The sequence below is a fragment of the Pteronotus mesoamericanus genome, unplaced genomic scaffold (assembly GCF_021234165.1).
Source record: "Pteronotus mesoamericanus isolate MK-2021 breed Mesoamerican mustached bat unplaced genomic scaffold, CSHL_Meso_final contig_179, whole genome shotgun sequence".
Taxonomy (NCBI): Eukaryota; Metazoa; Chordata; class Mammalia; order Chiroptera; family Mormoopidae; genus Pteronotus; species Pteronotus mesoamericanus.
In genome coordinates, this window is record NW_026555075.1 from 921,308 (window position 1) to 943,095 (window position 21,788).

Sequence of the window (21,788 nt, forward strand, 5' to 3'; positions counted from 1 at the left end):
TTTCACAGTGTTGTTTGAGGGAGGCAGCACATTGTAAATGAGCATGGGCTTGAGTGTCATTCAGATCTAACTTTAAATCCTAGCTATTTTCACTTCCTCTCTGTGAGCCTCAGTTTCCTCATCTGTAACACAGGCCTAATAACACTGTTGACCTCAGCCTTAGAGCACAGTGGCACTCATTAGGGATTAAAGCATCTACTCTGTGTCCCTGGTACAGAGTAGGCATTTAGTACATGCTTGCTATTATTGTTATTTGCCAGGATACACCCAAAAATCTGCAGTGTTTTTTTCCAAGACTCAGTTGGGTTTGCATGTCCAAAGGAGGCCTGGCTGGGGGCGGGGTGTGGTTCTGGAGGTCCAGTCTATTCCAGAACCAGCCCGAAGCTCTGGCTCCTTGATGCTTCATGGCAAACCATGTCTGGGATTAAGGGAACTAGACGGGGAATTGCAGCCACCAAATGTAGCAGGGAGCTCAAATCCAGTGTGCCTGTCTGCTTGGCAAAAGCACATGACAAATGAGGACATTTCATCTTGCTCTCCTGGAAGTTTACTAGAAAGATAGGGTCTTACAGCCTTTGATTGCATTCACCCATCAACCGGCACTCAAAACCTGTAATGACTGCCCTGGGTGGATCACCTGATTGAGGAGGCCCCTTTCTTCATTAAAGAACACTGCATCTGGACGGCAATTCCCAACCCCTTCTCAATGAAAGACAAGAGCACCAGCTAGATCAATGATGGTATTTATTTTTGCATTAAAAGTGAGATCTGAAAATAACTTCTGGACTGATATGCAGAATTTTGGCTCTTCATTAAAGCTATGTGATATTTGAAAAGGCTTTATTCCTTTTTTATGGGTTGAATCACAAGTTCACAAACCTCATCCTGGATTGGTTAGGGTACCGTAAGCCTATTTCAGTCACCTAAATGAATGTTTCATCTGATTAATGCAACTAATAAATCAGAGTTCCCAGACAGTGGCTACTCTGAGTAAATCAAACAAGAAGTTCCCCTCTTTGTGGTTACAGTCAGCTTATTGACTTCAGCCCACTCTGTGTGTGTGTGTGTGTGTGTGTGTGTGTGTATGTGTACACACATAACTCCTTCTTTGGAATTCTCCCATGGAAAAGCAAAGGAAGGAAGCTGAGGGGAGGATGGGGTGATTGCATCCTGTACCCTTTACAGGGGTGTGGCTACAACTGCCTCAGCTGAAGGGACACTGATAAGTTATGTTTTTTCACTTAGGATGCCTGAGCAATGATAAGTCTTGATGAAGGGCGGAAGTGACCCTCAGTGTTGTTCTTGGCGGGCCAGGAGTCTCCTGGTAGAGGCCTTCTCGAATCCCACTTAGCAGTTTATTTCTGGAGCTTTGGGGGAAGTGGAAGAGAAGCAGGAGCATCAGTGACAGTGACCTGTGAGCTCTCAAAGCCACGTTAGGACTCCAGACCCACCCTCCCTTGAGTTCTGGCCACTGCTATGAATGAAATTGCCGGTGGGTAGGCCGGGTCCATGATTTAAGGAGAACGAAACATGTTTCTTCGTGCCGCTTCCTAAATTGGATATGAAACGATGGAATCTTACCTGGCAGAGGCAGAGAGAAACTCTTTGGGATTATGTGAGGTAAGGTAACAGAAAGTTCCGTGAAATGAAATTGCGCTGTTGCTTGATTTCCATGTCCAACTGTTGGGGATTTCAGTTCTTTCCACCTTTCTCTTTGAAAGGTTCTTAAGTGCGGTTCCCTCCCAGCTTGATCTGGGACAGCTATTAACTTACTGTGCAATGTATTTATCACTTGACAATATTTAGTCACTTGACAATCCAACACAGGAGATCAGTACAGGGATTAAAATACGTAAAACTTGTGCAAATAAATATGGAATCCTCACTGTGAACTTCTAGAGTCTAACTGGTGTTAAATGAATTACTTTACTCTGCACAGGTTCTATAAGAATACTTTTGAAAATGGCATTTGATTGGGTCTAAACAGATCTCATGACAGATTATCCGCTTCCAGAATGATGTTCTTGATGGATTAAAACTCTTCTCTAAGGGAATGAGATGTTAGAAGAAATTTACTTAAAATGTAATGTTTATATAGACAAGTATTCATAGATAGTCACATTTTAGAGGCTGCTGATTTAACAACAGTCTTACAACAAAACTTTAACTTGAGAATAAAGCCATGTTTTTTTAAAAAGATTTTCTTGTGGCCATTGTGGTAAACTGGCCCAGTTTTTTACAGGCCTGCTAGACCTGGTCTAATTACTTGTTTAAAAACCAGAGTGAATGCAGGATAAAATTTCAGTTCTATTTTAATCCTTTACATATTAGTTTTTCAAATGAAAATTTTTATTTTTTGGCCCTAAAATGCCAATCAATGGTTCTCAAGGGGATTGGGAATTTTTTTTTTCATTGTCATGTAGGATGCAACTGGCATTTCGTGCCTGGGAACAAGGGATGCCAAAGTCCCCGTAATGCTTTGGACAGACCCTCACAAGAAATTATCTGCTAGAAAGCCAATAGCACCTCATTGAGCAACAGTGATACATCTCAGTTAAATGAAAAATAAGTTGAAGATTTAGTAAAGATTCAGGTGAGCAGTCTAATCTCTGGGAAGTTCCGTTCATCTTCTGATTAAGCCATTTTGGGGAAGGACCCATAGAGAACAGCCACTTCTGCAAAATTATTCTTTAGGATCGGTAACAATGAATGTTCCAGAAAGGTTGCTCTCACATACTTCTAAATTAATATGTTCCAACCTAGTTGGATTAGCTCCAGCAGAGTTAGCTATTGCAGTTCTCTGTCCTTATAGTATGAGCTCATTAAGATCAAAGGGGATAATTTACCCCTAACCAAAGGATATTTTTGTGCTAAACGTTTTATTTTATAATGGTTGTATATTCCTCATATTGCTCAATAAAATCTTCAGTTGTCACATGTAATATAAAAGTAACATTTGGAAGGATCTAGAGGTTGCTTTTAAACTTAGTATGAAAAGGGATTTTTTTTGAAAGAGAGCTTAATGTATGCATGCTATTTTAAAAAATAATTAAAGAAAAGGAAGGAGGATATATAATCAAAACATGGCCATTCCTGGCAACCTTTTACATACACACAGTGCTCAGATAGAGTTTCCCAAGTTAAACACTGTATTCAGAGTCCCAGTTTCATTGTATAGGGAGGTCAGGGCACTTCTGCCTGAGTCTTTGGCCAGGCCTAAAGCTCATTGAGAGAATTTTAAGCTTTGAGTAATTTTCCATCCAAGAACTGCCTGAGAGTCTGAGCTCTGTGCGCAATGGCATAATGAACTGCTGCTTACTGTACATAAGCCTGCGCCTTTATTGTCTGGTTACCTGGCATCCTTTAAGAAAGCAGCATCTCTAAAAACGTAAATAAGCATGCTTTTGTTTTAATGTATGTATATTTATAAGAAATTAGAACCAAATAAATTTATTTTAAATAAATTTAAAAAGTGAAAACTAACAAAATGAAGTCGAGGAACTGTGCTTTTGAGTATTCAAAAAACTTAGCTCCCTTTGAAAGAAGGGTGAAATGGATTGAAAAATTTTTAAAATCCCACAAGTTTCGTTCCTATTATATGCCACTTCAATACTGTACCATGTATTCCTCATAGCTGCCTGGGCTAGGTGCCGTTATCATTCTATGGAATAATGAAATGGAGTCTCTGCAGTTTGACTTGTCCGAGGTCACAAATCCAGTATACGGGAGAAATAGAGTGTAAACTCTGGTCTTCTGTTTCTTGAAGTTTTGGTATCTTACCTAGCAGACAGCCTGGCAATATCATTACCATGCACTGTCTTCCTTTCATAGCACCGATAATAAATGATACATACTTTAAAACAAAAAAATGTACTTATTGGTGAACAGAGGGTCTGTGTGGATGAAATGTCAGTGACATATTAAATATGTTCCATTAAGTGTTTTATGTCATTATAAGTGATAGAGAGTTGGAGCATTATATTTTGACTAATTAAGGTTGAGTGTGGGAAGGCTGGACTTCCAGGAGTTGTTTGAATAGAGAGAGGGAGAGGAGCATGGTGGAGTGAGAGAGTGAAATTACAGGACGGTGTTTTGATTGGAGAAAGCTTAGAGGTGGATGAGTCACCTCACAGGGTCACTGGGCTGAAGAGGCTGGAATTGGTGCGCAGCCTTTGCACTAAGTGTGGATATTTATAGCTGCTGCAGCCCTGTCTGCACAGGAAAGATGGATACAGGAGGCGGGTCATGTTTAGGTTATGCTCCCACAGTTGGTGCTGGGCCTGGGCATGAAGCATTGTGAGCCGTCCTCTCTTGTCCTTGTACAGTCTACTCCGCAAGCAGCAGCCAGAATGATTTTTTTAGAAAAATGCAGATCATGTCACTTCCCTGCTTTAAATCCTTCAGTGACTTTCCATGGCCGTCAGAGTGCAATCCCAACCCTTCTCCACGGTCGAGGTAGTGTGGTGTAGTGCCGAGGAGCATGGCTCGTGGAGCCGGACAGCCTGTCTTCACTCTGCATGTGCTAGTTTCAGGATCATGGGCAAATTTCTTAGCTTCTCTGTGCCTTAGTTTCCCCATCATTAAAAACCTGATGATAGTACCTCAAAGGATTGTTAGCAGTTTCGATGAATTAATAATGGCTGAACATAGGAAGCTTCACAGTGTTTGATATTATTAGTAAGGTCTTCAAGGTGGCCCTGTTCATCTCTGGTCTCATCCTCTGCCCCCGTCTGCCTTGTTCACTCTGCTCTAGTTGCGTCACTTTGTTCTGCAGAATACGGTAGGCTTGTTGCTGTTTCAGGGTCTTTGCATTTTTGTTTTTTGCCTTTTCCCAAGTGTTCATGAAGAAGATGCTCTCACTTCATTCAGATCTCTGTTCAAATGTTTCCCTCATCAACCTACATAAAGTAGAACTCTTGCACCAACCTCTCTTCCCTCCCCCAACGGTCCTGGCTGTCTTGCTTTAAACCATGTTATCCTTACCTGACATTACATTATATTGACTATACCACCTGACATATACATTATTTTGTATGCCTATTGATCGCTTTCCCCACTGGACCAACATCTCCACAAAGATGGGGACTTTGAATATCTTATTCCCCCTGGAATCCCTGTCTCTTAGAATATTGCCTGAAAGATAGCAGATGCTCAATAATTTTTTTTTATTTAAAAGATTTTATTTATTTATTCTTAGAAGGGAAGGCAGGGAGGAAGAAAGGGAGAGAAACATCCATTGGTTGTCCCTTGCACGCCCCCCAACTGGTGTCCCAGCCCACAACACAGACGTGTGTCCTTACCAGGAATCGAACTGGTGACCTCTTGGTTCGCAGGCTGATGCTCAATCAACTGAGCCACACCAGCCAGGGATAAACAAATATTTGTTGAATTAATTTTTAATAAATTTCATCTTCTCCATCAGTTTTAGAATCGGTTTTCTTTCTGTCTTTAGGCCTTACACTGTTCCTCCTAATTCTCATTAGCCTGTCATCACCTTGCTCCAAATTACGGACCTTTAGAAAAATATCATTTACTGTTCTCTTTCTCCTGAAAGTTATTTAGTAATAGGGAGTCTTATTTGAATCTGTCAGCCTTGGGGCACAAAATAGGGTTGAAGCATTTTAGTATCATTGTTATTACTGATGGGTCTAATATTGGATCTTGTGCTAAGGTGTTTACCAGGCAACCAAATGCTGGCAATACTTGACCCTTTAAAAGATCTTGGGCTTACATTCTCATCATAAAAGAGTAATTGCTGGAGGAAAATTGCCATGCAAACTATGATGGGGAAAATTATGTACTGACAGCAATGTGTACTTCAAAGGGACTGAAAAATGTTATAAAGAGCACTTAATTCCTGCCAATAGTTTTATCATAAAATCAGGTAAAACAATTACAATTGCATGTTCTGTTTTCACAATGATATTTGTTATAAATTATTATAATAACCCCCAAAAATAGATTGCTTGTTTGATATAAGTAAGCCTTTTGTAACTTATTCATTTGAAGTATTATCGAAGAATATGCATTTCCTATATTTTATGTAGGAAAATATTCAGTTGGGGAAAAGTAAATCTTAATTCAGAAATCCTCTGAAAGCCTTTGTCAGAAAAGAATTTGTTTAAGATGCTTTAAAGGCCTTTACCTGACATTGGTCATGTGATCTTAGATAAGCCAATTCATCTTTTTGTGCATTGGTGTGACCAACTGTAAGATATAAAGTTGAATGTCAGTTCAGCACAGCAGTATGATTGAATTAAGTTAATTTGAAATTTTTGCCATTGAGACTAAGAGTTTAAATAAACAGCTTCTGTTAAATTAACTTAATGAAGCTTACCATGGAATTTGTAATATTGTCATTATTTTTCTTTGCTCTAAACAAGACAGAGATTTCTTTAAAGGGCTTTATGCATTCTTTGGCATGAATTTTATTTCTCTTTTGTATATTTTAAAAATATAATACTAATATTTAGTTAATGTCACACAATTGAAAGAAGAAGCTAGGATATCTTTCAGCCAAATCTGAGCATCTACTATGTGCCAGATATTGTTCTAGTCACTTGAGATACATCAGTGCACAGAACAGACAAAAGTCTTGACCTCTGGGAGTTTACATTTTAGAGAGAAAGACAGACAATATACAAGAAGTGTACATAGATTATGTAGTATGTTAGATGGTGAGAGGGTTATACACAAGAAATTGAGCAAAATAGGGTGGTCCCGGAATGGTAGAGTAGTTGCAGGTTTAAGTGGGAGCAGTGAGGGTAGAGTTCACTGAGAAGGTGAAGTGCAGACAAACAGGAAGAGCATCGGAGGACAGGACTGGCCGTAAGGATATAAAGGGGGATGCACCAGACAGACGGGCCTCGGGGCAGAATCCTGGCCACACCTTTGAGGACGTGTAGGGGAGGAAAAAAGCCTTTCCTCTCTCCTCCTAGCGTCAGGGACTGGGCTTGCAAATCACACCGACAAGAGACAGATTAACAGAAGAAAAGGCATAGAAATTTCATTAGATGTAAAATTTTAATTTCCATGTGCATGGAAACCTTCATGGAAATGAAATGAGGACTCAGAGAAGTGGTTAACCGCAGGGGCTTATATGCCATTTAAGCAAGAGACAATAAATTGTGGAGAAGTAACTCGACAAAGGAAGGGGGGGTGGCCTCTAGGGGCGGTAATTGTAGGAAGGCACAAATGTCCCCACGGCCAGACTTTGCAGACTTGTCATAGGCTCTTCTTAGCCTCTGTTGCTTTTTCAGTCCTGTAATGTGCTGGTGTTTTTTCCTCCCATCTCTGGCACATTATTATCATCAAATTCTTCTGGTGTCTATAAGAAAATTGCCAGTCAGGTGGCTTCAAAGCCACAGTCACCAGTGGGTGCATTCGCAGCTGGTGGCATGGTGTCATGATTGTAACCTCCAAGCCAGTCTGGCACTCACACTTGTTTTTCTTTTCCACTCAGAGAGGGCTTTGGTGTATGGAACTGGATGTCTGGGCAGATAGGGTTAAAAAATAATGCCAAATCTTCAAGTTCCCTTAAAAGTTTGTTAATGATCCTTAGCACTGAATAGGAGTGGTGCTCTTTTTGGTACAATCACTGGTAAAGACTCACCCCTCCCCCACAGTGTGTTTCCAATCTCAAAGTCATTGTGAGAGTTTTCTTCTCACATTGCAATGGGATTCCATAACCTGCCTAGCACGTGCTCGTAAATTTGCAGTTTTAACAGTCAGGTGGTCTCTGTGGAGGTGTGTACTTTGCCCAGGTGTAGAATGATCATTTTGATTTAAATTGTAGCTTAGTATTAGTCTCCAAAGCCCAAATCCTAGACAGGGCACAGAATTTCAGAGTGTAGCCAGAATAAACCCATTCCCCTTTATAACCCAATCTTAGAACATCGTTATATACAGTTCGTATCCAAAAAGTAATTAAAAATCAATTTAGATATTTATGCTATTTTGGAGAAAATGTAGAGGGGGATTGCTTTAAAGCAAAATAAAATTTGTAGGCATTATTATTTATTCTCTGGCACAATCTGTCTCATGGCATCTTTCTCATAAAAATTCTAATCTTTTCTCAGCTCCTGTGGGGTGACTGATAGAAGAGTGAGGGTTTTGAATCCTTTTTTAAAAATTTCTATTTTATGTCCAGTACTATATGAAGGTTTTGGAAATGTTAATATAGACTTTGAAACATTTCCAAATCCAAATTATTTTTGGATATGTTTGTTATGTCTGGTCACGTCTCCTGTATATCCTTTTATCTTACAAGCCAATTCCAGGACATTTTCTTGAGTCTAAAAATCACATACAAGAGAAAATTACTCTCTTAAAGATACTTTTCACACTTATTTTTGTGTATGAAATATGGGAAAGGAAGAGTTTGGAAAAAAGACTTTATGCTTATATTATTTTAGCTTTTTGTGTCATTTAATAAAAAGATTTTATTTAGTTTTTTCTAAAAAGTAATGGTTTACAGTCACTTTATAGGTTAATATAATTAATCCTACTTCTCCAAGGAAGAAAAGAATTATATCCTGGGGCTTACACAACAATAGAAACTTTTAGCACTAAATTCAGGTCTGAGTACAGTCACTTGTTTGCTGCTTCTGAGGACCATTCATGGTCCCCCCCCCCCACCAAAAAAATATGAATACTGGTAGGTAAAACAATATGTCTTAGGGAACAGAGAAGCAAAGGAATGATTGGGACATCTTATTGACTGGCTTACATGTGTAGATCTCCTGAAGGATATCTCCTAATGCATCTCCCAAAGACACTTTGAACTTGATTGATAGATGTTTTAATTACGCATGGTCATGGGGAGCACCAATCGTTCTTCCTGTTCTCCTTTAACACTTTATAAAGTATGCACACCTCTGTCATAGCACTTTTTACATTGTGTTGTACCTTATGTGCCAGTCTTCCCACTGCAGTGTCAACTCCATACGGCAGGAAATGGGTGTTCTTGATCTTCATTGCAGGCAGTCAGTAATTGCCTTTCAACTGAAGGAAGGAAGAAAGGAAGGAAGGAACAAGCTAACAAATGAAAGGGACAGTAGTCAAAGAGATGTACGTCGTCCAGAACATTGCTTAATTGCTCTATTTCCCTGGAAATAACCATGAACAGAATTTTTCCATGTGTGGTGTTTGTAGTACCTATATCAAAATCAACTGGTTGGTGCTAAAATTCAGATTCGTGCATACTCACTCAAACCTGCTGAATCAAAATCCCTGGAAGAGCAGAACAGGCCTCAGCATTTGGAGGAAGCCCCTGGGACATCTACCATGAGAAATAGATGCGATAGAATTGGGCAGTCGTTGCCCTGGGGGATCAGTTAGTCAAAGAGGAAGGTAGCCAGTGGTGCTCCGTGACCTACGAAATGTGCAGGAGAAACTGTTAAATCTGCTTACGTAAAAAATTTAAGACTCCAAGGTGTTCCTCCTAAAATCATGTGGTTTTCATTAAGAAAAGGGGGCCTGCTCCTCGTGTCATTAACTAGATCTGAGAAAATTCTCTGAGCCACTCTGCTCTATAGTTAATAGAAGAGAGTTAATTGTGTGTAGTGTATGTCATCTTATACCTCTTCTATTTCCTGGGTCCAAGCACTGTATTTGTTTCTCCCTTGGAGAAGCAGACTTAACAGAAATCATTTCGGTATTAATGACAGAATTAATTAGAATAACCCTAAAGAGTAATTTTTTAAACACAGCGAATACAATCATTTTGGAAAATATAATGGATTGCTAAAATAAGGCAAGAATAAAGATTTCAGAAGATTTCCTTGATCATGTTATCTCACTAATTGCAAACAGATAGGTCTAAAACTTAGAAGGATTTTAGGGCTTTTTTGGTGTGTGCTTTGTTTTTCTATTTTAGAGAAAATGTACTGCCAACTAGACTTGTAAAACAACAAAGAGCATATATGAGACATCAGTGGATAAGCTTTATATAAACCCTACCAAACAAAATTAGATTTAGAGAAAGTTTTTAGGTACATGAATTAAACATCTCCAGTGTTTCTTTTTGTGATTACATTTCAGCTAGAAAGTAGCCAAAGTATCTAGAATATACATGCCTATAATACCGACTCTATTTTAACTATAAAACAGACACTTTAATCCTAGTAGGAAGGGACATAAAGGATGGTAATAGTCAAAGAGCAAAAGCAATGGGAAAACCAGAAAAATATGCCTCATGGGAGCTGATGTGTTTCTAGGTTGAGAGGAAAAAGCTAAGGGTCAAAGTGAGAGAAGGTGACCAATGAGGCGGGGAGGGGGGGGGGCGTGGCGGGGATTGGGTCAAGGGCGCCACCACCGTAAGGGGTTAGACCTGGGCAAGAAGGCAAGAGAGCGTGGCTCCCGAAAGGGTGATAGGTGGTGGACAGAGGGAGTTGGGGGATGAGGCCTCATGTCCTCCACGTTTGGGTGGTGCCCTGCTCCAAGTAAGAGGGTGGAAATTGGGTAGGGAATGTGAGGACAGTGCGACAGATTTGCATGGTTAAGAGAAATGGGGGGGAAAAACGACCAACTGTAAGTGGAAAAATTGGTAATTGGTTTTAAAGATTGATGATATTTCTTTGATCTCTCAGAAGCTTAATTCCGTTAAAGGAGGAAATAGGTTTACAATTACATTTCTATTATCCATGTAGGGGATTTTAGACCCCTTCTTTAGTATACCATTTTATACTCAGTTATTTTTTTCTTATTTGGAGTAGGGGCATTTTTTTTTTAAAGACTGAATCACCTAATGTAGGTGTTAAATGAGGGTAGAGGAGAAACAACTCCTACAATGTGGGAAAAAATAGCCTCTGCTCAAATATCCATAAAAAGGTGATCTGAGCACCAGAAAGGAGTTCCTGGACTAGCCTAGAATTGACTGCAACCTAAATGGAGGTGTTAACCTGCTTAAAGAAAGACATTTTCATCTGAAGGACCAATTAAAATTAGCCTTTTTCTTGGCCGAAATCTCTAGGGTACATGTAAAACCTGTGTTGGGCCTTAAGCATCCCTTCTGTCTGAGCTCAGACCTCTTACAGGAAGTCTCCTCATCCCATTACCACCCTCTGCTTCCAGTTCTGCTCCTCAGGGGCCCATCTTCCCAAGGCGGTTGTGTCAGAAGTGCGTGCCTAGTTTGGCTTCACCGATTGCTTGGGGAGAAAGCGTTAAGTAATACCAGAAATGCAACTGTCTTATAGGGAGGTCACCATGAACAAGAACGGTTTTGTCACTGTTAATTTTTATCATCATGATCCTAGTGCCTCTCCTTAAAACCAGATTTGATGCTGCCTCTACTTTCCTAAGGCCTCAAGAGGAAATTTTCCCGTGTGCATAGCCACATTTTTGAAAAAACATTTTGAATAGCTGGACACCTTCTACTCATGTGCCTGTGTTCTGTTGCACTGTCCTCACATCCCCTAACTTTTCCCCGCTTGCTTGGGGCAGGGTTACCATCCACTCATGCCAGTGGGGAGCAGCTTTCTGTGACTTCCAAGTGGCCAGTAGCTAATTAAGCACATCTATTTGCTGAAACTTGGAGTCCCTCTCCCCATCTAAGTAGCTCCATGGATAGGCAGCGAGAAGGATCTGCTCCAACGAGCCGCATGACCAAGAGCCACAGGACACCTTTCAAGTCTGATTTTAGGCAGTTGCCTGAGCGCCGTCTAAGTATCAGGGTTGTGTCTATGTCTCAGTGATGATGGAGCTGTGCCCTTGTGTTGTTTGTTCAGGTGTAAAAACGATGCCATGAATGGCTTATGCCCTTCCATTTCTATAATGAACAGGGGCTGCTTCTTGGACTTTCACAGAAAGAATCCTGGACTCGTGCGGAAAGCAAATCGCATGAAAGGACTGTTCCTCCCAAAGTTCTCTGGCTTATCAATGTGATGAAGCCAGTGGGCCACAAGGACAACAACAGACAGAGGTCCCTCAGAACTGGGTTATCTGATGCCTCAGTTTTGGTTTTTTTAATGCTCAAGAGAGGTTTTTCCTCTCAGAACTATTCCCTTGGGCTTAGGGCCTTTTCTCTGTCTTTCCTTTTTAGTATAGCTCTTGCCTCACCCTATCTGGTTTATTTTTGCTCTCAGTTAAAGTGTATTCCTAAACCTTCCTCTTGGGAAAGGGATTTGGTGAAACAAATGAAGTACATTTGGCTACAAGAGCCAGTGTCACTGTACACATTTTTGTATACCTATGAAACTCTGAATGGTCGTCTTTTCTTGTTTTCAGATTAATTTCCTATTCTAGGGTTCTAGGGCAGAGGTTCAAACTAGTGAGATGTGAGCGAGCAAGGTATATAGCATATGAATCCCTTCAGCCTTCGGGGTGGGGAGTGGAGCCTGGGCAACCAGAGCACCCCTGCTTGTCATCTGAAGTTGTGTCTCTTCCATTTACCCCAGTGGGCCTACAAATGTTAATATTTTCTGTGGGTCATCAGGTCAGACAGCCTGGAAAATGCTACTTTTAGGCCTATTCTTTGGATTTGTCCTTTCTATCCTTCTTCCATGCAGAGGTCTAAATGCTGCCTCTTTCCTTGTCTTATATTGGCTCACAGTCTACTGCCCTCAGGATTTTGTAGGAGATTTTCCTAGCAGGCCTGATGGCCTGGACGCTGTTCATGGCAAACCTGGACCGTGTCTGTGCTCAGTTGTACAGCTTCACGCCCCTTTTTCTACCCCATCTTGAGTTCTGTTCTATTCTCCCAGATCTGTTCTTCCTTTCCTTTTCATAAAGGATTTCGTAGATGGGCGCTCAACACCTTTTTTCTCTATCAGCCCGTCATTGAGGCTGCAGCAGCTGTACCCTTTGTTCTTTGTGGTTTTGTGCTCTGGCAACAGGGAACAGCCTGGCCAGGCCCAAAGATGCCATCGCGTTTTCACCCTGCACCCCTCCCCAGCTCCCTCATATAAACGCAAGTATGGAGATTCAGGGTAATAATCTGCTGAGAGGTAGTCATTGATAATACTTTTCATTAATAGTTCCCTTTTTTCTATTTATCTTAGAATTTCTATTAGTCTTTGGGCTAAGAAAAGACAAAGAGTTTATAATGAAGCTGAAAAGTGTTTCTTTGTTTTTTTCAGATGAGAATTCTCCAGCCAACTTCTGGGATTCGAAAAACAGGGGTGTGACTGGAACACAAAAAGGGCAGATTGTATGGAGAATTGAGCCCGGGCCCTATTTCATGGAACGTAAGTAACTAAGTGTGAAACACGTTTGTCATTAACATTGCATAAACATGCAGAGATCTGTGGGTTTTTTCTGATTGTTATTTTAAAAATTTTCAGCTCTGATTTACATATTTATACCATATAACCCCAAATTGGAAAATATATTGTTTTAGAAAATGCTCATTAGAGAATGTTCACATATTTTAGAAAAAGTGTGTGTGTGTATGTGGGTATGTGTGTATCATATGAATGTATGACATATAAATTATGCATGGCTATTTTAATGCTTCACACATTTTATGTATCCTTGTATCTACATTTGTAATTAGTACTTAATTATTAATATTAATTTTAGGGGGCAGAAAGAGTAATTCAAGATTTAAGTTAAATTTAAGAATTTAACTTAATTTAAAATTTTTATTTGTTAACTTCGCTATTATTTTTCCCAGTAGCAGAATAACTTTTGCATATGGGCCCAGGTTTTTACAAGTGTAGATAAGATAGTCTGGGACTGCTATAGAAACCAATTTACTAGGAATTGGAGGAAGTTGGTTGTAGACAATTCAGACATCACCCAGTTATCTTTTTTTGTTACATTTATTTGTAAATACAAAATCTTTATGTAGTACATGGTTACATTTATTTGTAAACAGAAATTCTTTTATATAGTACATGGTTCACAGAAATATCTCATCATTTTTTATTTGGGATGAAGGGGAGTATTTATATTTGACATTTAGTATTATTGAGAATATAATAAGTACATTTTTGCCAAGTAGCTAGAAGCATGAATAAATAAGTGACTTACTGTTTGGTCCAGGTTAACTTCTACATTTACAGAATATTTCCTTCATGTAAAAATTTTCTGCGTTATTTATCTCTGTATGAGAATTAAGTTTTCTATATGCAGGGGACTTAAAGTAAGAGAGTATGTGGATGCTGGTATAAGGATCGTACTTATTACACCTTAAAATATAAAATAAGTTTTGATTAAACAGCAACCTGACGGAAACATATTATTATTAACCATATAAGACTCCTGTATTGTAAAAAGTTATTTGAAAGATTAACATCTATTACTTTGAGTTGCCGTTAAAGGCATCAGATTCTTTCTTCCACATTTTTATTGGCAGGTCAGCATTCTAGAGTTTTCTCTGATCCTGTGTCCACCCCCGACGGAATGTCTTCTTTTCAGTTCAATTCCTGGCTAGATTGTCTCTTTAAACCTTAAATGGAATGCAATTTTTAAGGGAAAATGCTCATGATATAAGTGAGAGAGGCGGGGAGGAGGAAGGCAGGTACACACAGCGCAATCCCAACTCATAGCCTATAGGAAGAAAGTCTGGAGGATATTTGCCAAAGTGGGTAACAGGGTTGTTCCCGGGAGGTGAGATTATGGGTGATTTGTTTTTCTTGCCTATTTCTACTTTACTTTCCAACATTGGCCCAGCTGGCATTACTGTTTAAGTAATGAGAAGAATAAGAAATGGAAGCGCATGGGGGAAATGTAGTGGTATATAGCCACGCTTACTCTCACTGTGATTCCTCCTTTGAAAGGGTCCCAGGGTTTAAGAGGCTGATGTAGCCGAGAAATATTGCCAGTAGAATGTGAGGGGGAAAGGTAAAACAACCTTCTTATTTGCTCCAAAGTGCTGAAGACTGCTAGGAATGATTGCCCCTTGGCGGAGTATTAGATTCATGTTATGGGGCTCGTGTGAACACCTGGGAAGAAGTCAGGATCACGTGCTGCTGTAATTTGGAACATTATACGTGTGGGGGGGACCCATGTACAGGGCACCTCATTTTCTGTGATTGATTTTCTTTCTCCCTTCAGAAGTGTTAGAGGTTTGTAATGTCTTGGCTGATCAGGGTATAGTAAATATTTCTGCCTCAGCAAAGGTTTTTCTTTACCCTTCACTTTAGTATTTAATAGAAATGGGCTCGATATTGAAGGTAGGAATTAGAAATGAAGAAAAGAGTGGGATTTCTTTTTCTTTTGTCCTCTATTTAGCATTTCCACCTCAATTCTTCCCACACAAAGCTGGGGGTGTTGTGTTGTATGAGTGTAAAACTGGAAATATTCAGTAATGTATTTTTCAAGGACTGAGAAAAGGTGCAGGACATAAGTTAATGTCCTGGACAGAGAATAGAAATTATAGAATGATTTGGCTTTATAAGTTTATCTTCATTAATCAGATGAGGCCTATCCCAATACACATCTCTAGCTTTTCAATATCCATTCAATGTAAAAACCTCGGGTGCTGTTTATATCAGTGCTTAGAAGTATAGTCCATGTCTTTTAGACATTTTTACCCCATGTCTGAGTAGAGCAAACCTAAGGGGACTTCCCAGCATAATGAAGTTTTGCTTGAATTTCTGAGCTCATGGCATGTAACTTAAAAAATCGGCAGCTGGGGGTTGCTGGGTGTGTTAGACAGCTTCTATATTTTCTACCTCTGATCTTGAAAACTTATGACATTTAAAAACATTTGCTTTCATCTTCAGACAGAAAATTCATCTTTAGCTCATCGGAAGTCCAGGCAAAGTAAAATTCTCTGAAAATTGACCTAAATTGAGGGGTAAACCTAGATTTGCGCATGAAGCTATTTCTGAATGTATAGATGGCTTCAATTTGTCTGGATAAACCCCTAAAGGAGGCAGGTGGCCCAGACTTATGTTATTACAGGGCCTGCTTGAATGAATTTGAAGGACAGATACTGGTTTAATCTGGGATAGAGGACCTCCCTAGGCATTGGAGAGGAGGATCACTTTCATCTGCACTTGTCATAAGAGTGTCGAGTAGTCCTCAAATGAGCTGATGCTCGCGGAAACTGAGTCGCTTATCTATGCATTCTTAGTTGTAAGATGTAAGAAGTTCCAAAAGTTGTCTTGGCATGCCAGAATGTCTATTTCTATAGACTTTTATAGACTATAGCCATTTATTCATTCATTCAGACCTGCTTTCTCTCTTTCCTTCATTCTTTCTATTGGTTTGTTCATCTCTGTGGAGAATCCATCCTTGGGTAGAAGGGATCATTCATTGCTCCTTAGTCCCCATCCTCCATCCCCGCTGCCTGTGAACACGGCTGGCCCTGTGAGTAGTGGGCTTCTCCCGTATCTGATGCTCAGTCATCACGCCTGCATTTGCTTCCACTGTCCTTTTATCTGTTCTTCTTGAAGTTAGAGGTTAAAATTGTAGCTAAGGTAGAAGCATGGCCTCAAGTTCCCATTTCCAGCCTTTTGAGTATTCTTTCCAGTAACCTCTTCTCGTAGCTAAAATGTTGAAGAAAATTAATCAAAATGCTACTTTCTCTTTTACGCAGAGGGGATGTTGTTTAGTTGTACTTTAAAAAAAATATTGACTGATCTCCTAAAACACTAAATAATATTTGATATGAAAACTCACACCCAGCATGGAACATTTCTGTATTTTAGGGGCAGCAATCTTTACTGGTGTCCTGCTGAAGGAGTGATTGGTTTCAGTCCAGGTGCAAACTGCTGTCCTGTCTTTTTCTCTCTGGTGACCAGCCTGTGCGTTATTTTTGGTAATGGGCCATCTGCATAAATCCCTTTGCTTTGCACCTAACCATACAGCCTGATGGAGCTGTCAGCCCTGCAGTGTCCTGGGTGATCATGTCCATCCACAAAATCTGCTTCGTGCAATTCGGAGTAAATTTATCTCATAGTTTTCAAGATTCTAATTTATCACCAAAGTTAGGGATTTTTGTTATAACAAGGAATAAAATAATACCCAAATGGGTCAGCTTGCAAAGTTGGCCTAGCTATCAATAGCCTACAGATAAAAATAAGCAGTCACTTTTTTTTTTTTTTGTCTTATAGTCTGTTACCTCGTTGACTATTTAGAGGATAGAGCATTCTATCTTGAGAGCTCGGGGAAGATGTCTTATAAAAATGCGCTTGTCCTTATTGAAAAATGAGCAGCTCACTTGCTAACCATCGATTTGATCTTTGAGGTACTGCTGCAGGGAGAGTCAGACTGCTGGTCTCTAGCATTTAGAGGGTGACACTAATGAGCTCATGCCTGCAGAATTCAATGCTCATGCTCATTACCGAGCCTGTTCTTCTTTGACAGGCCTCATGCATTTTGCTTAGCTTTGTCCTTGCAGAATACCTGCTATTGGTCTTGGAAGAAAGCAGTCAGGAGAGTAAGGTTTGCTCAGATCTGTATAGCTATTGCTATTTCAATAATAATCACAAACCTGTGTTAGTGTTAAGGAAAGTCATTTACGGCTGTTCCCAGGGAAGTAAAGTAATAGTAAAGCTAGAATTCCTGTGAAGGTCATCTTGCTGTTGCTCAAAGCGGGCATGTTCTTCTGCTTCCCTGCTTTTGCCACTCCTCACTCCTAGTCTTCTTTACCCCCATTTTTTTCCTCTGTAGGTTTGAGTCCTGACCTATTTGTTCTGGGAGCCTTTCTGACTCTGCTGTGCCCTCGCTAGTCTTCTCTGTGGTCTCCATAGTTTTCTACCTGGCAACTTTCCATTTCAGTGTTTGTCTTCTGAATTTTGTCAGGCCTGTGATTCTCATCCCAGCAGCTACACTGTCAATCACCTGCTAGACGAGAACCCTTTCTTTAATTCCCTTGCACTGTCTGATGTACTCTTGGGCCTGTGTTGTGAATGGCACATTGTAGAAATCTTCCGCTTGGCAGTGCTACTACATTTTGAATCACCACTTAGAGATTAATGTACATAATGAAAGGGCTTGAGGTTTTACCTCATGGCAGACTTTGCTTTTAGTATTTCACCATTGACAGAAAATATACAGCAATATAAATTCCTAAAAGAGGATTTTTCTTTAATCGTTATATTTTTTCTTTTAAAACAAAGGAACTAAATACTCTGTAGGAGGTGATTTGATGCAGTCAGGAGAGTCAGTGGAAGATGAACTTCCTTGGGAAAATACATCTAGTGGCCCTGCTTTGGTAATCCAGGTGACTCAGTTGAGGAAGTCCACTCCTGCAGGCTGGGACTCTCCCTGGTACTAATGTAGGCCTATTAGTATCAGTGTCTGTATTGAATGACACCTTGGGGAAACAAGGCATTTTGCATGACACTTCAGTACTCAGACGCTCTGTATAGAGAAAAATTCCAGTGTCTGTGTGATTTATCTTTGACACATTCTGACTTTGTGGTCTTTCAAATTGTAGTTACTTTCCAAAATAATAAATGGCATTTATATTACTCTTTATCAAGTTCAAATTATATATATATATATAATTTGATAAGATATATATAATTTGATATATATATAAATACACACATACTTGTAAATATGTATCTCCACATATATCTACATCTGTATCTGTGTTTGTTTCTGGATCTGTATCTATCTATTCACATACTGGTATATATAAGAGGTCTGTCCAGAGAAGGTCCAGCCATTGCTACTATAATGAGAACGGTTTGCACGACATCAAAGTAACCTGACAGCCAAAGAGTGTGGACTGGAATGCGCATGCATGAACAATGACAACTTCACTGTACTAGTCAGTGGGGGCAGTAGACGCCATTGTGTGAGTGTGTGTGCTGTGTGGCTGTCTCATTCATAATGGCTGAGTGAGTAGAGCAACGAATATGCATCAAATTTTGCGATAAGCTTGAACATTCTTCTGTGGAAACTATTCAGATGATTCAAAAGGCTTTAGGGGATGATGCAATAAGTGCAGTGCAAATAAAAGTATGGCACAAACACTTCAAAGACGGTCGAGAATCTGTTGAAAATAATCCATGTTCTGGAAGGCCTACAACAAGCAGAACACCTGAGAATGTGGAATGTGTAAGGGCCACAATCAGCAAACACTGGTGACTGACATTGTGAGAACTAGAACCAGAAACTACTGTGTCTGAGATTTTGATGTAGGATCTTTGCATTAAACGTGGCCTAGCAATATTCTTTCTGTGCCTTTTGCTACCAAATCAGAAGGAACATCATGCTACAGTTGCTAATGACTTGATTCAAACCACTACCAATGAGTCAGATTTCCTCAGGAAAGTCAGGACTTTGAAAGGGTTTGAGATGTCATTGTCCTTTTTACAGTGTTTCTTGTTTTTTGTATCTTCTTCAATGAATGTCTCATATTACATGTCTGGATAATTTCTGTTCAGACCTCATATATACCAGTGGTTACTCAATTTTTTTTTGAAGATTTTATTTATTTATTTTTAGAGAGGGGAAGGAAGGGAGAAAGAGAGAGAGAAACATCAATGTGTGGTTGCATCTATCACATCCCCTACTGGGGACCAGGCCTGCAACCCAGGCATGTGCCCTGTACTTGGAATTGAACCAGCAACCCTTTGGTTCAAAGGCCGGTGCTCAGTCCACTGAGCCACACCAACCAGGGCTAAATTTGATCCCTGTCTAGTGGCTGTATGAAGATTCCTAGACCCTAGCACTGCATAGTCTATCACAGTATTTTTTCATCCTTGTTAAACTCTATTTCCATGGAGTCTATGTTGTGGAGGTTAGGAGTGAAGGCTTTGATATCAAACAGATTGGTTTGAGTCCTGACTCTGTCATTTCCTGTGTGTGTTTAACCTTCCTCACACTTCAGCACTTCATCTGCAACATGAGGACAGGAATGTCTGCCTCCCAAAGTTGATGTGAGGGTTAAATAACCTGACCAGAGATACAGCACTATGTCTGGTATATTGCAGAGCACCTCAATAAATAGTAGCTAGTCTTATTCTTATCTCTACACTACTTATATTTTGGCATGTTTGTGAATTATTTTTTTAATATATCTGATACTGTTGTAATACAATTCCGTAGAAGCACGTGAAATGGTATGATCAATCCGTTGCCTCTAGTTGGAAAAGAAGGGATCATTCAAACGGCCACGAGTAGGATTTTCTGAGAGGTGGGGTGGCAAATTTCCTCAGCTGATTCCTAGATAACTTGTTTCAGTGTTTAAATTACTGTTTTTCTCCCATCGATTTGCAGCGGAGATAAAAATCTGTTTTAAATACTACCACGGCATTAGTGGAGCCCTGAGAGCCACCACCCCCTGCATCACTGTGAAGAACCCCGCTGTGATGGTGAGTGCCCCTCATTGCCAGCTTCCGCCTGCGGCCCGGGGGTGGGGGTGGGGGGCCTTGCTTCTATTTTTGCATGCATAGCTCTGGCAGGGTTATGGGGAACAATGAAAAAGGAAACACAGGACAGCATGGGCTCTGTTTTGGTAAAGGAAATTACTTGCAGGCTGGTTTACCTGCCTCCACAATACTAATCAGTGGAAAAATATGATTTGATTTATAACAGTTCTGTATAGCCAGCGCTTCATGAAGCAAATTAGCGAGTGCTCCACTATGGAAGTGTTTTCAAACTTAATTTGGGTGACAGGCTGGTAGTAAGCGATGGCTTGCATCTCATGTATACTTAATTTACACGAGCTCAGTGAATAAAAGGGAGAACAATAATGATTTAAATAGTATGTGATTCTACCCGGCAGTCAATGAGTTTTCATCCCGAAGAGAGTGGGAGCTGGGGACCACGAATGTGCTTCTCCCTCAGGAGGTCTCAGTGCTGTGTCCCTGTGCATGCCGAGTTGGGGTCTAGTGCCTAAAGATACCCTACGTATTTTTGGTAGAGCATGGCCATTCAGTGGAGCCCAAACTCCTCACCAGGCCCTCCACCGAAGAAAGAGATATTTAATTTAGTTTGGGAGGACATTGGTTTTGTTGGACTTTTGAGGGAAAGTACGTCCATTTCCAACATGGTACTTTCCAAAGGATTACTTTTCACAATTTTTTAAATTTTCTTTTCACACCATCAACTAACTTTAGCATCTGACAGCTTCACAAGATGCACTCCATTGTACATGGATAATTGGATTCTAGATAGTTTGGGGAAGTTCTGAGAGTGTAAGATATATAAATTATTTCAGTTTTTATAAATCATTAGTAAAAATCAGGTCAGAAAAGCATAGAAGGAAAACATTGACTGCCATAATACACAGCCTCGATAACATTATTTATGTGTAAATTTATAGATGTGTGCATTTTTGGAATATAGGCAAGGGACCAGATTGACTCCCTGAAATTCAGAAAGTAATCTTGCAGATGGCGTTTTGCAATTGTCCATACCCACCAACGCTGTATCAACCAGTCTTTCCCTTTATCCATTCAGTCAAACAAATATTCATTGGGTGCCAGCTAAGTGCCAGGCATTGAACTCACCATTAGGAACAAAATGATAAGCAAAACACAGTCTTTGTTCTCATTGGTCCGCTGGGGGAGGAGAGGCATCAATTAAATTAAATTATATTTATTTGAGTCATAATTACTATGAGGGGTTACTATGGAAGCATATACTAGTAGGATTTATCCTGATCAGAAAGATGTTGGAAGGCTTTTCTGAAGAAGGCATGTTTGCAGGACAATCCAAAGGATGCATAGGAATTGCTTAGGTGACGAGGGGTAAGGAATGGCATTTTAGGAAGAGGGAGCACTATGTGCAAAATCTGCAATATCTAAGTACTCTGCTCACATTCGAATTCTCATGGTAGTAAACACAGTATAGAATATAAAAGAATAAACCACATTTACTATATAAGACTTGGAAGTTCTCAAGGAGAAAAACAATTGTTGACTACAAAATCTGCCATG

General features: G+C 40.0%; 1 protein-coding gene across 5 annotated transcripts in view; it reads left to right on the top strand.

Annotated features, from left to right (window-relative positions):
- Window positions 1–21,788, top strand: part of HECW2 (HECT, C2 and WW domain containing E3 ubiquitin protein ligase 2) — a 350,566-nt gene that overhangs the window by 187,088 nt on the left and 141,690 nt on the right. For 4 of the 5 annotated variants that reach the window (XM_054566699.1, XM_054566700.1, XM_054566698.1 and 1 more), the window contains exons 3-4: window positions 13,077–13,184; window positions 20,125–20,219. In XM_054566699.1, the coding sequence (XP_054422674.1) occupies window positions 13,077–13,184; window positions 20,125–20,219 (203 nt within the window). Of the gene's footprint in view, window positions 1–1,298; window positions 1,621–13,076; window positions 13,185–20,124; window positions 20,220–21,788 lie in introns of those variants that run through there. The other variant, XM_054566703.1, reaches the window with a different exon arrangement.